The sequence below is a fragment of the Dreissena polymorpha genome, chromosome 1, assembly GCF_020536995.1.
Source record: "Dreissena polymorpha isolate Duluth1 chromosome 1, UMN_Dpol_1.0, whole genome shotgun sequence".
Lineage (NCBI taxonomy): Eukaryota > Metazoa > Mollusca > Bivalvia > Myida > Dreissenidae > Dreissena > Dreissena polymorpha.
The window spans coordinates 145,429,302-145,447,554 of NC_068355.1; the positions used below are offsets into that span (position 1 = coordinate 145,429,302).

At 37.6% G+C, this 18,253-nt stretch overlaps 1 protein-coding gene across 1 annotated transcript in view; it reads right to left on the reverse strand.

The window, feature by feature from the left end:
* The window catches only part of LOC127856140 (uncharacterized), a 48,933-nt gene extending 31,523 nt beyond the window's left edge, over positions 1 to 17,410 (reverse strand). Inside the window, exons 1-14 of the mRNA XM_052392200.1 lie at positions 17,317 to 17,410; positions 15,799 to 16,011; positions 15,374 to 15,478; positions 14,711 to 14,782; positions 14,339 to 14,507; positions 13,850 to 14,008; positions 12,851 to 13,046; positions 7,360 to 7,500; positions 6,934 to 7,057; positions 6,493 to 6,561; positions 4,962 to 5,124; positions 4,061 to 4,171; positions 3,074 to 3,165; positions 1,505 to 2,142 (exon numbers count right to left, since the gene is read on the reverse strand). Coding sequence (XP_052248160.1) covers positions 1,505 to 2,142; positions 3,074 to 3,165; positions 4,061 to 4,171; positions 4,962 to 5,124; positions 6,493 to 6,561; positions 6,934 to 7,057; positions 7,360 to 7,500; positions 12,851 to 13,046; positions 13,850 to 14,008; positions 14,339 to 14,507; positions 14,711 to 14,782; positions 15,374 to 15,478; positions 15,799 to 16,011; positions 17,317 to 17,382 — 2,318 coding nt within the window. The 5' untranslated portion in view covers positions 17,383 to 17,410. The remainder of the gene's footprint in view (positions 1 to 1,504; positions 2,143 to 3,073; positions 3,166 to 4,060; positions 4,172 to 4,961; positions 5,125 to 6,492; positions 6,562 to 6,933; positions 7,058 to 7,359; positions 7,501 to 12,850; positions 13,047 to 13,849; positions 14,009 to 14,338; positions 14,508 to 14,710; positions 14,783 to 15,373; positions 15,479 to 15,798; positions 16,012 to 17,316) is intronic.
* Between the last annotated feature and the right edge of the window lie 843 nt (positions 17,411 to 18,253).

An 18,253-nucleotide genomic window follows, 5' to 3' on the forward strand; every position in this document is an offset into this window, starting at 1 on the left:
ACATTCCAAGCATTTCGGACATCACGTGACCTCTATGAAATACCCGGTAAGACACGGAATCGTAACTCAGTAAAACACCTGCAAAACCCTTTTAACACATTCGTTGACTTTTTATACTATTACCATGATGGCTCGATGAAAGACTGCTATGACTGGATCGGTCAAAGAAAACAATTACACGAATTACAAAAGTGGTTACAGCAAAACAAACCCAATGTAGCAAATTACGCATTCTATATCTTTTATACATTTAATAAACATTCGATAGATGGACATTCATACAAAGTGAAATATCAGGAATCAGATATATGACGTCAATAATGTTTCTCATACCTAGTACCCCATAAAAGAATGCCGATTTGACAGTCTCGTATGAAATTGTCCATGCAGAAATCAAAATTAAAAGCCTGTTTTATTTTAACACATGCCATGCCCTGTTTCCAATGTAATATAACCATTACGAATATTTTTTATCACATGCTATACCCTGTTTCCCATGTAGATCTAATGCAACCATTACATATTTTTTTATATTACACATGTGTAAAACATCATGTTTAGGCGTTTTCATTGGCTTAGTTTTCGTTTATTGGCCAATCGCATTTTGTTATTTTGCTGAAATGACGTTGCAACGTCAAATGACGTCACGAAATGTAAACAACATTCAGGATTTATCATTACGTTTGCGTAAATATTTATTTAATTTGCTCATTTAAACGCATGTGATAAAAAAGATCTGACACTCAATGTCATATCATACCATATTTTATTAAACTCGTCCTGGAAATTCGTTAGTAAGCTTGCCAAAGGCTCGCTTACTAACACAATTCCTGAACTCGTTTAATAAAATATGATATGATATGACAACTCGTGCCAGATCCTATATATCTTAAACACATGTGAAATATACTTTTTAAGCGTTTTCATTGGCTTAGTTTTCGTTCGATTGACCAATCGCATTATGTTATTTTGCTCAAATGACGTTGCAACGTCAAATGACGTCACGAAATGTAAACAACATTCGAGATTTATCATTATGTCTGCATAAATATTTATTTAATTTGCTCATTTAAAAGCATGTGATAAAAAAATCTGACACTCGTTGTCATACCATACTATATTTTATTAAACTCGTCCAGGAAATTCGTTAGTAAGCTCGCCAAAGGCTCGCTTACTAACAAAATTCCTGGACTCGTTTAATAAAATATGGTATGATATGACAACTCTTGCCAGATCCTATATAAATGTTTCCTGACCATGTTTTTAAATTGATGTCAAAATGTTCAGAACTATAACAGATTTTGTTCGGAACATAAATAAGATCTAAATACCATGATCGGACTATCTCTGTCCGAATCATCCTATTCGAACAACACATACTAGCAAAGGACGACACTTTACACACGTGGAGAAATGGAATTACAGTATTTTTTTGTTCTCACGATCTGCTTCATGCCCGGAATTCGTCCTGGATGTTAGGAACTTCTAGTAATCGTCATTTAACCAGTCTAGTTTATCAGACACGGCTTTCTTTGTGAAAAGCCTGAACGGTGGCGTTGATTCTGTATCACATGACGGCTCGGGTTGTGACGTAACAGATGTATCCGCAGGCTCAGTTCGATTTGGGCCGATGCGGCCAAATTTATTGGACTGCTTCCGATGTTTTGCATTTTTTTTCTTTTTCTTCACAGATTCACTCTTTATCGTACCTTCATCAGAAGACCGATCAATATTTGAACTATTCAATCTTAACTTCAATGCCTTGGCATCGCTTGTAACCGCGGGGCGATCACCAATGACGTTATCGCCGCTGTTTGAACTTTCCCCATTCCCCAATCCTGCCAAGCCCTTGTCTGAAAACGAGTGCTTATCGGATATGCCAAACAGACGTTCATAGCCCATACCTAGGTCAACGTTACCGAACCTCTCGTCTAGTATCCGGTCAATACCAATGCCAGAGTCCGCGAGGCTTATTTTGCCCTCGGGATTTTTACCACATGTCTGCGATGGCCCGTTTATGTTCCCGTCATCTTCTAGCGCGTCCTCGAAACCGGAAGTCTCAGTATCTTTACGTTCAGTGGGGTCGTCTGCTCCCTTTGAGTCTATGCCGACCAGCCAGTACGTTGTCATCAGCCCTTTGCCCTGAATTCAATATATCAATAAGTGAAGTATTGATTGAGCATCGGCTGTTCTTTTATTATATGTATACAATGTTTTTTGCAGTTTTTAAAGCAAAACATGAGTCCACAAACTGTGAAAACATCTATTAATTATTGTATATACAAGGCTAAGCTCCGCGTTGTATTTGTTTCTGTGGTGTCATGTATGTGAATATAGGCTGCGTTATAACCGTCTCAGTAAAATCATAATTATGTTCATTTGCCAGAGCAATATAACTGTTTGCGTGTTTTTATCTTAATATTCAGTACAAGCTTGAACTTTTGTGAAAAACAAAATGATGTTTAAGAATCGCCTTCCTTTTGAAGTTTATCACAAGTTTAATTTTAATGCATTATGCAATGTTCGAGTTATCGCCATATTCAGTGTAATATTATTTTGATCTATGAAGCACTTGTTTGCAAAAAAAATTGTGTTGTATTTTCATATTTTACCTTCGAGTTCTTACACTATTTAATTGTGTTATTTTTTAGAATGTGTGACCTAACATCAGATCTCTGGTTGCGAAAAACAGGTCGCGTATAACCCTCACATAACTCATAATAAGTAAAAGTTCAATATATATATATATATATTATCTTTTTGAAAAATGCATAATCCAGAAGTGCAAATGGACGGACGGACTGAAGTAAGAAAAGAACTAATGGGGGGTAAATCTGGAGTTTCGTACAGTAAAATACCTGTCGAGAACTTATTGACGCATTGATTACACACGGGTTCAATAGTATTATTGTCTGTGAATTCTTCGGATGACAAACAAACAAAATAGTATCAAATATGATTCATGGTCAAAGACTTGTGTTTTACCGGCGTTTTGCGCACTTTCTGGCATAAAACCTGAACTCAGTTTCAACATGCGGAGAATGATATTGTATACAATCGGACGTATACAAACCTTGACGGGAATTTCTCCCCGCTTCTCAACGATGAATTCAGGGTATTCATCTAGCGCGGCTTTGGTCTGTGGACTTATGTGGATCTGCAATGCTAAAAAATACTTCGCGTCACAAGCATACATGGCAATAATTATTCAGGGTGCTTGACATGAACCGTTAATGTTACTTGCTATTAATGTCGACTTTTACTCTAGGGGTCAATGGTTCGATCCCAGCTGAGATTTACTTTTTTTCTTTCTTAATTTTATTCTTGTCGTTTTAGTGGAGCTTTTTAGATCCAATGTTTAAATTTATCATTATAAAACATTTCACGACAAACATCACTACATGCCAAAATATGTGAAAAGGTCCCTTTAAGTTAAGTGATGCTATTGGAGAAACCGAATGTTTCGCTTAATTCTTATAAAGCAGTTCGGTGTGGCATTATTGCATTATTAACTAAATATAGTGGTATGGGGTATGAAGTTTATTTCCGTTGTATTAGCGTTTCCTTAGTGTAGATTTAAGAAATGGCTTTATGCTTATCATTTATGATAATATGTATTTACATTTGGGATATTAGAGGATATGTTTTATTTAATTTTTCAACGAAGATCAAAATATTTGCTTGGTGGGTGAGCTGTCAACAAAAGTGTTAGAACAATTACACAGGCGTACAGTATTTGTGGAGCTGCATGAACTCCATCATACACGTATACGTTCTTTCGAAGGATATTGTAGTCATGCAATCAATATTAACCCATTTATGCCTAGCGTCTAGAAAAAAGGTCTTGGAAAACAACGTAAACCCAGATGAGACGCCGCATTTAGAAATAAATATACTAGACATCCCTAATTTTGGAAATAAATTGATCCAATTTAGAAGGATGTGAGAGTCCACTAGGCATAAATGGGTTAAATATGTCATATGTATCCACTATAAAATGTGCGCCTGTACTACCGGGCCTGGCGTGGGTATGTTGCCAGTCGTGTAATGTGCATCCTACCTTCTCCATTGGACTCCATCCGGGAGGCGGTGTTTACAGTGTCCCCGAACAGGCAGTACCGTGGCATGGTCAGGCCCACTACGCCCGCCACCGCGGGGCCCGTGTGGATACCTTGAATGTAATACGGTGCTTTCAGTGTCGGGTTATATAGTTGGGCCTCATTCGCGTTTTAAAACCGTGTCACGTAGAGATCAAAACTGTACGCTGATATTAAAGGTTTAAAAATTGACAAATGAGAAAAGACTTCCTTAAAACGAAAAAACATAATAGAAAGTGTCTTCAATTATTGTATTGGCTAAGCTGCGACGACACTTTACGCACATGCATTTAATCCGATGTTGCTTGACTCAATAGTAACATCGTAAACATATGCAGACCTCGAACTGCACTCACTGCTAGTGTTGGATGAACAAGTTGTTTGTTAAAATATGCAAATCCTCAGTTACCGTACGGTGGTATACTTATGCGGATCGCGAGGTGTCAGTTGGACAGGTGGGGCAAAGTTAACGGTATTTCTTTAAACTTAAACCTTCAAAATATTCCATTCCTACCTAGGTGTACCATACTGACCTTTATCATATACACTACGGTGGCACACCTATGTGAATCTCGTGCTCCCTGCGAGATTGATGCGGAGAAGAATATGTGTTAGTAAACCTTTAACCCATTTATGCCTAGCGTCTAGAAAAAATGCCTTGGCAAACAGCGTCTCATCAGGGTCTGCGCTATTTGCTTAAAGGAATTTCTGTAAGAAATATTCTAAATATAGAAATTAATATACTAGACATCCCGAATTTTGAAAATAAATTGATCCAATTAAGAAGGTTGGGAGAGTCCATTAGGCATAAATGGGTTAAACATTACATCCAGTTAACTTTTCGGGTATACTTCGGTGGTATACCTATTCGGATCGCTAGCTGTCTGTGTGGCTGATGCGGGATGGTGAAGGTGAGAACGCTGGTCAGGATGTTGAGCGCCACGCCGCCAATCTCCTTCACGTGACGCGTGCCGTTACGTTCTGGAAGTCCGCTGACGATCATGTACGCGTCGCCTATCGTCTCCACCTGGTATGGGCAATGATCTAGCATGTACATTATTTATCCGTGTGTTCTACTTAAATATGTTGTAGCCTCTTTTCCTGGGATAACATTTTCGCTTTTCAAGAGATGCCTAACCCCAGAACAGGCTGTGCATCCGCACATCTGGTCAGATAGAATCCTGTCCGCTATTATAGCTGTGTGGTCCCATTAGCGGACAGTGCAGTTAAAAACCAGTCTGAGCAGACGCGGGTCATATACTAGACTTAGCCGGAAATCAGTTAGACTTTGGAAAAACCAAATTGGTAAATACAATGCTGACCTATTTTATCCATCAACAAAATATGCATGCAAACAATATATTATATATGATTTTGGAACGACTTTAAGTGGGCAGCATATTTTTCCCGGATATTATTGATTGTTTTACATGTATCACAGAATGAGGTAACTTTTGGAAAAAAACAACACTGTTCTGCATAATGCTTGTATCAATAACACATCCATCGAACGAACGGTTCTAGACCTGATGCAATGAATATAGACCGCCATCTCAAAGAACTGTGAAATAAACTATATACACACAAACAACTTACGAAAAAAGCAATAGATCTTATTGTCAATACATAACTATTGTATGTGTCGGTCACAATTCAAACTATATATCTATAAAATCGTAAAAGGTTTCCACGATGCATCATTAAAAACTGATTACAAGACGTTAGAGTCATCGGAATTCCATTTAGCTTACCAGCATGACAACGTACTTACTATCCGCATATTTGCACGCATGTTATAACTAGCTTTATGCAAACAAATACTTGATAACGTAGCAAAGATAATATTACCATATAATTAGGAAGGGTTGTTATCGTTAATGGTAAAACTGACGTTTATAAAACTGAAAACATATTAAAAACACACCGATACAACTTATTTAACACGAACAAACAATTGCTAAATATTGAATTGTATCTACTAACGGTAATATGTCGGTTCTGTGTTATTTCATGAACGGTTTGGTAATCGGAACCAAACTTATTTGTGTAAATATTTTAGAAGAATTTAGCGCTAAGTTTGTTTTTTTATTAAACAAATGCTTTCGATAAGTGGTTATTCAAAATAATAAAAAAATGATGTAATATAGAAATATGTATTTTGTTTTACGCTTAAATTGCAGAAACAAAATATCGTTATTGAAATATGTTAGGTCTTTATTCTTGTAGTTTTTTCTGCTTAATTGGTTGGTTTGTTTGTAAATATTTCAGTATGAGACTGTTTGTGCGTTAGCTTAGTGAAGACCGTATTGTAACACAAATGTAACATTGTTATCTTAAATCTGCACGAAATAAATTAAGTACCAGCTATTATGCAAATGTACGCAATATCACTTACTTTGTAAACGTCATAATGTGAGATTATGTCATCAAACAGCGTATACAGAGCGTTCAGCAGGGCCACAATCTGAAAACGCCATTCCAATCGTGAAACAATACATCGGCCAGTTCTAAAGACATAACTGTAAAGCTTACTGATTGGATTATTACCAATAGTGCTTAAGTTCACAACTAAAATATAAATTGAGAATTGATCAACGCAGTTCTTGATTAACAGATGGCAGCGGAACAATTGTGGTCAATGGATTATTCACATCGTGCACGGCTTTCTAGTACGTGAGATATGTCATCTTACGAATCAATATATAATCTTATGTGTATTTGTAATACCGTACTCATTATTGTTATTAATCTTGATAAATAATCTATAGCGTTTGCACAAAATGCTGAATGCCGCCATACTATATATAAGCTGAATGAATTCCCAACCGTGTGCTACCTCAAGAGGCGTGCTCTCGCTCGCGAGATCTGTGAAATGAACGATGTCCGAGAAGTAGATGGTCACAGAAGCGAACGCCTCCGCCTGGACCGAGCGTCCGAATTTCAGGTCATCTGCAACTTTCCTGCACATGTGAAAACAGCAATATGAACCCTCACACAGAGTCGTATTATACTGTTAATACAAATGTACCGTTTTTTTATTATATGATGTTAGTACAATCCTATTGTAATTGAAATTAAAATTGTGCTCACGATGCAGTATATTATTGTATAAGTATTTGATACATGCAAAGACATCGTTTATTTATCTATTAAGGTGCCTTTAATTGAACCCGTGAGTATGTATATCCTGTGTATTTTAAACATTGCGTATGACCCCTGTGAAGTTAATTGGGATAAATCCAGTAGGCCCCCGTGGACTTACTTGGGCAACATCCGGTAGAGGAGCGCGTCCGTCTTTCGCTTCTCGTCCTGGAGCTGTTCGGTGCGCTCCGCGACGATCTCCTCGAGATTGTTCGTGTACTTCTCCATCATCGCCATCATGTTGTCGACCACATTGGACTTCCTGGGGAAAAATTTCAGTGTTCACGTTTATACTCATTGATATGAACCGTTCTTTGCAGTGAAATGTAATATTTATTTTATATCGGAATTTAGAACATATACATCGCTTACAACAGACAATTTGTAAAACATGCACCGATTGCGCTTTTTAAATTTGTTGGACTATTTAGTCATGTGCTATTTACAACTGAAAAAAAACCGTTGTCGGTTTACTCAATCCTTGTTTGACAAGTAGTAATAGGTAAATATTTACAGTGATGAAAAAGAATAACACAATTTGTCAGACGATTGAAAAAAAGTTTGAACAACTAATGTATGCGAATGTTGATGCGATTAAAGACCGCGCCCTCGAGGAGTGCGTGTAGTTTGAAAAACATATTTACTACTTGAGATTTAGAGAAAAAGATAATGTCACATATCTTATTTACGCTCATTGTGCTGCAGTATTGTTTAAAATCTTTATTTAAAAAATACAACAACAACTAAATAGCATGACATAAAATAAACTTGTTTAACTATATTTCCATGTGATAAGATTTATACTTTACAAAACAAATGATTGATTTTACAAAAACAAAATCAATAGTTTTCTTGGCTTCAATATATATTTCACCATTTTGGGATTTCAAAACCGGGTGCGTTCTATATGGCTGCGTTTATCATGGTTTTCTTCGATACCAAATGGTTATACCAAAGAAAAATGTATAGATGTCCGCACTGGCTAATCAAGGACGACACCTTCCGCCCAAACTGGATTTTGGTTAAGAAGAGACTTACTTTAAACGAAAAATACGGAACGTGTCGTCCTTGATAAGGCTTATCTTAATATGGGAGGAAACTTTATGCACATGCATTAAGCCTGCTTTTCCCAGAACGCGACTAATGTTTGGAGAAATTTTACCTGCAATACTTGGTGCAGTCTCGCCTTAAAGGGAGATTATACAAAATTTATATGCGTTAAATTTTAATATATGATAAAAATGTGTTACAATAACAAGAAACAGGCAAGAAAAAGTATACATTGAAGACGAATTTCATAAAATGCAGCAAATACAAATTAGCGCCCCGAGCCTATAGTGTTGAAGATATTGCGTACATATTGCCTTCAATAACCGAATCATTCGTCTTTTTATTAGGATCGGAGTTAGTGTTCGTGTGTCGTATGAATAGATATTGTTGCAGGAAATTAAAAAAGGTCCGTAAAACTAAATTAAGATTCACATCGTACATGCACGATATACATGCTGGCGAATTCGACTGTACAGACATTTTCGATTTCAGAATTAAATATATGGCTTATTTCGCATATTTCGACACATGTTCTATTTAACTTTTATTTTAATGTATATTGAAATATATGTATAATTTTTCACACATTTCATATAAATGAATAAATATTTGACAAAATCGTGCATACCCGCTTTAAACGTATCATAAATTATATAACATGTGACACTACAAAGGGTGGACAGTAAACTGCTCGAGTGAATAATAATTCTTTTAAAGTAATAGCTTCTGCGTGACCTAGACGAGAAGGGGTCGAAATAGTTATAATAAATGGCTCGAGCGTTACCGGCGCCAACTATTTCATATTGAGTGTGACGCGCTAAAAATGCTCCGGAACAAAAAGTCATTATAAAATATGTGATCGTAAAACAAGTGTTAAATACCAGTTTCACAATAAATGTATTTAATTGCATGTATATTTAATTAGATACGAAAATATACATATTGTCCATTTGCTACGTGACTTGCGATTCACCCAACTAAAGAAGTATGCACAAACATTCCCCTGTTGCTAAACAATCTTAGAACGTTTTGATTTCGACAATCACCCGATTGACCTTTCTTATGCAAAGGCAAAAAGAACATAAACATTTAAATGTCAAATGTTAAGGTAAGTGCCGGTATTTAGAGAACTTCTGATTAACACAAAAATAGCATTCAAGTTGTTAAATTCACTTCCGCGTCAATACATGAACCAGCCCCGCGTCCACGGTGTACTTTGCGATCGTGTTAAAGTTAAAAGAAAAAGGGACTTTATAAAAACGAAAATTTATACCTTGTGATAATATTATGAGGTTACCAATTGCATGTGTTTTTGGTTAAAAGGCATATTGACTATTAAAAATTATACGAATACAAATTATATAACTACAGATGTATATCTATTGGGATCAAGTATATAATTCTGAAAAAGTGTCGAATCGCTGTTATACGAATAGTAATTGGACCGACACGGTTATCCGTATAATTTCTTTTTCTGTTTCATTGAATATTTCCTAACCAATCCAGTAATATAATATCGTGTTATTTGATGTAAAAACCGAAGAACGACGAGTGCACGTACATGATGATATAGATATGTTTTCAAGACCAGTGGTATTTATTTGTAGAATAATGAATGATTCAGTAAAACATATATATGGCTGTGTGTTTGTAGCGATCTCTCTCTCTTGTGCTTACCAAACAAGTGTTCCGCGGTCGGAAACATCTGCCCCCCTAACAGGGCTTTAAACTAGTGACCCCAATATCTTTAGGGGTCATCTACGGTCCAAGGCCAACGCGCATGTGAAGTATCAAGCCAATCGGTCAATTCGTTATGAGTTATTGATCGGAAACAATGTTAACACTTATTGTGACAGTGACCTTGACCTTTGACCTAGTAACACCCAATTTCGATAGGGGCAATCTACTTTTAAAGGCCAATGCGCATGGGTAGTATCAAGCCTATCGGTCGATTTGTTGACAAGCTATTAATCAGAAACGCTTTTCCCACTTATTGTGCCAGTGACCATTAGCTTTGACCTAGTGACCCCAATTTCAATAGGGGACTTCAATTTCAGAAACGATTTCACAATTAGTGTGTAACAGTAACATTAACCTTTGACATAGTGCCCCGAATTTCAATAGGGGAATTCTACTGTCCAAGGCCAATGCAGATGTAAAGTATCAAGCGAATCGGTGAATCAGTTGACGAGTTATTGATGGGATTCGATTTCATACTATGTGTGTAACAGTGACCTTGACCTTTGACCTAGTGACCCGATTTTCATTAGGGGTTATATACTTTCTAAGGCCAATGTACACGAGAAGCATCAAGCCAATCGGTGAATCAGTTGACGAGTTATTGATCGGAAACGAGTGTAGTATATGTGAAACAGTGACATTTACCTTTGACCTAGTAACCTCAATGTCAATAGCGGACAACCTATAAACACATGTGAAGTATCTAGCCAATCGGTCGATTGGTTGACAAGATATTGATTTGAAAGGATGTTCACACTTAGTGTGATAGTGACCTTGACCTTTGACCTAGTGAACCCAATTTCAATAGGGATGATCTACTGTCAAAGGCCAATGCACATGTAAAATATCAAGCCAATCGGTCGATTCGTTGACGATTTATTGATCGGAAACGATTTTCACACTTAGTGCGACAGTGACCTCGACCTTTTACTTAGTGACCATAATTTTAATAGGGGTTATCTATGGCCCAAGGCCAATGCACAGGTGAAGTATCAAGCCAATCGGTCACTTGGTTGACGAGTTATTGATCGGAAACGATTTTCTCACTTAGTGTTTAACAGTGACCTTGACCTTTGACCTAGTGACCCCAATTTAAATAGGGGTCATTGACTGTCTAAGACCAATGCACAGGTGAAGTATCAAGCCAATTGGTGAATTTGTTGATGAGTAATTGATGGGAATCGATTTCACACTTAGTGTTAAACAGTGACCTTGACCTTTGACCTAATGATCCCAATTTAAATAGGGGTCATCTACCTTCTAAGGCCAATTTACATGGGAAGTATCATGCCAGTCGGTGAATCCGTTGACGAAGTATTAATCGGAAACGATTGTACTCTTAATGTGCTTCAGTGACCTTGACCTTTGACCTAGTGACCCAAAATTTAATAGTAGGTAATCTACTGTTCAAGGCCAATACACATTTGAAAAAGTCAAGCAAATCTGACAATTTGTTGACAAGGTATTGATCGGAAACGATTTTCACACTTCGCGTGACAGTGACCTTAACCTTTGACCTAGTGACCCCAGTTTCAATAGTCCTATACTGTCCAAGGTCAATGCACATGTAAAGTATCAAGCCAATCGGTCAATTGGTTGATGAGTTATTGTTATGAAACAATTTTCACACTTAGTGCGATAGTGACCTTGGCCTTTGCCCTAGTGAACTCAATTTGAATAGTGAATAATCAACTGTCCAATGCCAATTCATATGTGAAGTATCAAGCTAATCGGTCAATTCAATGAAGAGTTATTGATCGGAAACCACTTAGTGTGATAGTTACCTTGACGTTTGACCTAGTGACCTCAAAATCAACAGGGGTCATCTACTCTCCAAGGCAAATGCACATGTGAAGTATCAAGCCAATCGGTCAATGCGTTGACGGGTTATTGATCGGAAATGTTTTTCACACTTAGTGTGATAGTGACTTTGACCTAGTGACCCCAATGTCAATAAGGGTCATCTACTGTCCAAGGCCAATGCAGATGTGATGTATGAAGCTAATCGTTCAATTGTTTGACGAGCTATTGATCGGAAACAATTTTCACACGAAGTGTGATAGGGACCTTGACCTTTGACTTAGTGACCAGAATTTCAATAGGGGTCATCTACCGTCCAAGGCCTATGCACATGTGAAGTATCAAGCCAATCGGTGAATTGGTTGACGAGTTATTGATGGACACGATAATCAGACTGGTCTACCGACAGGTCTACCGACAGGTCTACCTACAGACAGACCGACCGACAAGAGGGGCAGACAAATATTCGTGAAAACAATTTGACGACACGTGTCACGAGAAGGAAATAAACGTGAATTGGCAATGCCTAGAACACCAACGTGTCCACACATAATGTTTTGTTTTCGGACCGTGCGAATTGTTCGCATAATTCCATTTTCCGTATAATTGCGATTCGAATACATGTAATCGTATCTTTTCCACTTTAAATACAAAAGGCCGTAGGGGGTCGCATACCATTATCGAAAGATACCGTATTTCGCGATTCAAATGTTTTAATTTGTATTATCAATATATATGAGCAATGTAACTTAATAAATGTGTCTAGTTTATTGATTTTGATACGTGTATAGATATATATATATATATGAAACAATGTTGTTATTGCTTTTTCTTTTCTTTCTTGTATGCGTTGAATGGTTTGTATGCTGATTGATTGTGAGGTTCGTCGAGAAAAAAAAAAACACACATGGCACTATTCGTAAGGACTCATTAGTTGCACCAAACATTACTTACTAATATGCCATGTGTAAACTAAACTAATTTTTATGTGTTTTTCATCCTCGTCACCTACGATAACTTACTTGTAAGGGTTGATCTTGTTCAATGTGCGCAGTATGGCCTTCATGGTGGGCCTCAAATCCGGGTCCTCCGCCCAGCAGCGCTGAATCATGTACTCCATATTCGTTCTTCTATACTCGCTGTCCAACTCTGTGTTCGAGATGGCCGGTCTTAACAGCGCTTCCGCGTCAACGGGGCTTGTGATCTTCTGTATGATCTCTGTAGAGCGTTATAAAAATATCAGCAATAATCTGTTAAATAAATAAGCTTGATCGTTCTCACACTCAAATGTTAAATTGAACCTGGCCGTGGATAAACGGGGCTTAATGCGTGTGCGTAAAGTGTCGTCCTGGATAAGCCTGCGCAGTCCGCATGGTATGGTATTTTTCGTTTGAAGTAAGTCACTTATTAGCTAAAATCCAGTTAAGGCGGATATTGTCGTCCCTGATTAGCCTGTGCGGATTACACATACTTATCTGAGACGACACTTTACATACATACATAAAGCCCCGTTCCGCCAGAGCGAGGTAATGCACCGCGCTGTTGGTGCCTTTTAAATAAAACTACGGTGTTATACTATTTATCGAACTTAGCAAAACATTATAAACGCTAAATACAAATCTTGATCAGTTTGCAATAGTGTCATCTTTGTTCAAAAGTCAATATTCCACATACAATATAATAGCATAGCTCCATATGTTCAGTAAGTTCTCATGGTTGCATCCACCTGGTATCATTATATGAGCCGCGTTCTGAGAAAACTGGGCTTAATGCATGTGCGAAAAGTGTCGTCCCAGATTAGCCTGTGCAGTCCGCACAGGCTAATCAGGGACGACACTTTCCGCGTTTATGGTATTTTTAGTGTCAAGGAAGTCCCTCGATTCCGAAAATCAAGTTAAGGCGGAAAGTTTCGTCCCTGATTAGCCTGTGTGGACTGCACAGGCTAATCCGGGACGACACTTTGCGCACATGCATTAAGCCCAGTTTTCTCAGAACGCGGCTCATATGATCTAAGTATTTACCTTTCGGTGAGAGGAATGCCTCTGCGGCGTACGGTTCGTTCCTACACAGGAGCTCTTTCATGATAATACCCAGCGAGTATATGTCCGCGTTGGCCGTCCGCAGTGGTCGTTCCTTGGCTAATAACCGGCGTAGAATTTCCGGAGCCGTCCAAAACAGGCCTGAAATGAACATGTGCCCATTAACGTATATCCCAATAAATAGTTTAAACCATTTAAAGAAAAAATACAAATACATGCAATTTGGTAAGTAGTTTCATGTACATTCACCATACTCATGTTTACCTATAAGAATAAATTATATATATATATATATATATATATATATATATATATATATATATATATATATATATATATATATATATATATATATATATATATATATATATATGTACGAAGCTTGACGGACGAAGAACGAGGGACAAAAGATGACCACTAAAGCTCACCTTGAGCCCGTTATGCGCATGCAGACTAAACAATAGCACTCACGCGCATAGAAGGCGTGTTCCCCCACGCTCTCCTCTGTGTCCACGTCAGGTTTGATCTTCCGAACACCGAAGTCCGTCAGCTTGCACACCCAGCGGCTGTCGATGACGCAGTTGGAGCTCTTCATGTTTCCATGGTAACGGATTGGGCTCTTGTGGATATACTCCAGTCCCTGTGAAAACAGGATTTTCGTAAAGTACTACACATATGGTACGTATTTAGCAACTTAACATAAACGTGTATGATATGCAAGTTTCATTATTATACAAATTCATGGTTGTGTTATGCAAAGTGATTAAATATGACACGTTTTTTGTTACTTGTGGCTGCCTACAACCACGCGTGACGAAAAAATACCACGTGACCGAGTCATACTTGGCAGACGTCGACGGCTATGGATAGCTTGAACATCGTGTCCAGTCGGATGTCGTCGTTCTCGATCACATCCTGAAACGCATGTGCCATACTGAGGTAAGATCTCTTAAATAAATAAAACGCGCCCTGAGAAAACCGGGCCTAATGCGTGTGCGTTACGTATCTCTAAGATTTGCATTTCCCACACATGTTAAAAAAGGACGAGACTTCCCCGTTTATGAAAATTGTCGTTCAAAGGTAGCCTGTTCAAAATGAACATTAAGTCTTGGCTAAAAGTGTCTTCCCCGATAATCCTCTGCACATTCTTATCTGGAACAATTCTTGACGCACTTGCATTTAGCCAATTTTTCACAGAAAGCAGTTGTATATTAATACACTTGCTTTTGGCGAACAGTTTTAAAGATATCATATAAGTATAAGCATCTGGTGAAGAGTATTTAAACGTCAAACTGGATTGATGAACTCTATAAATATGAAACCTTCTCCTGTAAAAAATGTATAAGGGTATTTTTGTAATTGTTTCAACCGGTGGAACAAGGAAATATTCTTGAATAGAAAGCATTTCACAGTGATCTCCCCTTGTCATACGGATGATTGCTGTGATCAGTGTATTTGGGTTTTTCAACACATTACTTTAGAATTACTGTCTGCCTAAGTGGTAACCTGAATGCTTCCCTTCGTGCAGTATTCCCAGACGCTGCATATCCGCTCGGGCTCAGTGCAGACGCCGACAAATGACGTCACGTTCGGGTGTTTCAGGGCGGACAACTGGGATGTAAACATGAAGTTTTTACTACTCTGGTAAGCTTGATAATTCAAAATGCAACAAAAAGCACCGCTTTCATGTAATTTAAATATTTGTGTACACTGCAAGTATTAAAAATACCGTCAAAACTCACCAGCTTTTATTTTCAGAAGTAATATTTTGTTTACGATACAAACTATATACTTGATTCTTGGAATCGACGATATGATGTACGGAAATGTTAATTCCATGTCACCATTGGATAGACAATGAACAATTTAAGACTAATGGACGAATATTGCGATTGCTTGATTTACCCTGCCTGATATGATATTAGACCTACATGTTTCATTTGCAGAAGAAACTGCCGGTCGAGGTTCAGCTTCCGTTTCGTGCTCATCTTCACCGCAACTAGCTGTCCCTTGTAGTCCGCCACAGTGGTAAAGATCTGGCCTCGCGTTAGGGAATACGTGGAGCGTGCCCCCTGGCGGCTATTGCCGGTCACACTTCCGGTCTCCACACTCAGGGCGCTGCTCGTGAAGCGTCCTGACACGCACTGCGGTAATAAAGACAATGATGTTTAAAGGTGATATTATATTTTCTATTGTTTTATAAAATGATTATTCGCGACATTTTTTTAATAATTGTTTTAGGTATTGGCAATAGTTTATTTCAAAATGAGGGCATATATTTAATTTTGAAAGTAATGGCAATTCTTTATATTTATAACTTTATTTGGTTATCCAATAAAGTATTTTATGAAAAACGCAAAACCGCAACGGAATTAATCAAAGTTAAATAGTCTGCATTTAAGCTAAAACATTCATGTGCATACGGCATATTCCTTGAAATGGACGACAATGTAATGTTTTTTATGTTAGGGACGTTTATAACAATAAATCCTATTTAGTTGGTATGTGCGAAGCTTGACCCGGGATGACAGTTTACGCCCATGTTATGAAGGTGCATATCGATGGTATTTCCCCTGGATATAAACAGAGATACAACTATGAATAAAACTCATCGTCAAAACAGATGTTCAAACAAAATTAATACGCAATTCTTTTTGAATCACCGTTGACTGTTAGGCTATCAAATTTTCGAGGTCATTAATGTATACCTTATTTTTGATTTCCGTGTCCAATGTAACTATTCACACTACCCGTTTTTAGAACAGTTACAATGGAAGAAGCGTTCGCTTTGTCGTATTTGGTGATATCCGTTTGTTATGCCCCGCCATAGGCGGAGGGATATTGTTTTGGCGTTGTCTTTCCGTCCGTCCGTCCGGAGTCATATCTTGGAAGTGCTTTGGCGGATTTCATTGAAACTTGGTAGGAGTATGTTTATTAAATAAAGGGATGATGCAAGCCAAATGACATTGTACACCATCTGTTAATAACGGAGTTATGGCCCTTGTATCTTGAAAACATGCTTTTTTGAGTGTCAAATATAATACTTTTGTGTCCAGAAGCACATTGGCGGGGGATATCAATTCAACGAATTTGCTTGTTTATTTCGAATTTAACGTCACTCCGCCAATATAATCGTTACTTCACAGACTTTATTATAAATGTTATGTCATTTGCCCTTGGTTGGCTCATCAATTTATGAAAACGAAAGTTTGGAGGCCCACATCCCCCGCGGTATATAATGTAGGGACCATGGAATATATTTCATGGGTTCATATAATGATATTTTTCTCGCATATATGTATCTGTTTACAATGCTTAAAATTCGCAACCGTTAAAAAATACCCCAAACACGTTTTCTCGTTTCATGCCTCCAGAGGGTCTCAATATGCCCCATTTTTGCTCAGTTTATACAAACTACATGCCTGTATGTGCCCTCAGTTATGCCTTACCGTTGATGACTGAAGACGGTTGTTCGGCGTGAAGACCAGGTCGGCGTGGCGAATTTTCCACGTCATGTTCTTAAGGTCTTGCTCGCCGCGCCACCACCTGCCACGGGAAAAATATGGAGTCATGGTACCGTCTTCTAAAGGATCGTAGATATTTGTTTAACGATAATAATGTTGAAGAATGGTAAGTTCTAGAACTAAGATGTGCGATTAAATTCACCTATTTCATGATTAATTTGTCCAGTCTACATATTATTTATAGCAAGAATAAACTTATCAAAACGTCTTTTTGAAAATACGTGATGTTGTTTTCTTTAAATACTATGGCGCCCATTCTTCAACTTTAGAAAAAGCTTTCATAAAGGTTAACACAGTTTTCAATCAATTTCGATTTAAGTAGCAATTCTCATAATAGTATGTTATCTATGCATTTGAATATGTATGACACAGACGGTATCATATTTAAAGCAAAAATGGGACGATTGATGCATCGCTTTCTTTTCACTATGTCAGCGATTCAGTGTACGTATCACTGTTTTATCAGTTGAACGGCGAATTAAAAATTATTTCAATTGAAAAGTTCATTCCTCGCTTTAATTTCATTGGCACAAGGAATGAATCGCAGTTATTCAAATTGTAACAAACATACACGTTTCAGGGGAAAATGATTATTTACTGTTATTTTAGTTGCACAGATCGCTGTTATTACAGCAGTAAAATGCATACATACCGTAACTTGTATTTCAGTGAAATAATGCATAAATCAGTTTTATTACACAAGCGCAATACATACATAATTTTTTTATAAAACAAGCGCCGTGCATACATCACTTTTATAACACAAGCGCAATGCATACATCAGTTTTATAACACAAGCGCAATGCATACATTACTTTTGTAGCACAAGCACACAATTTATACATCATGATTATTTCAGTAA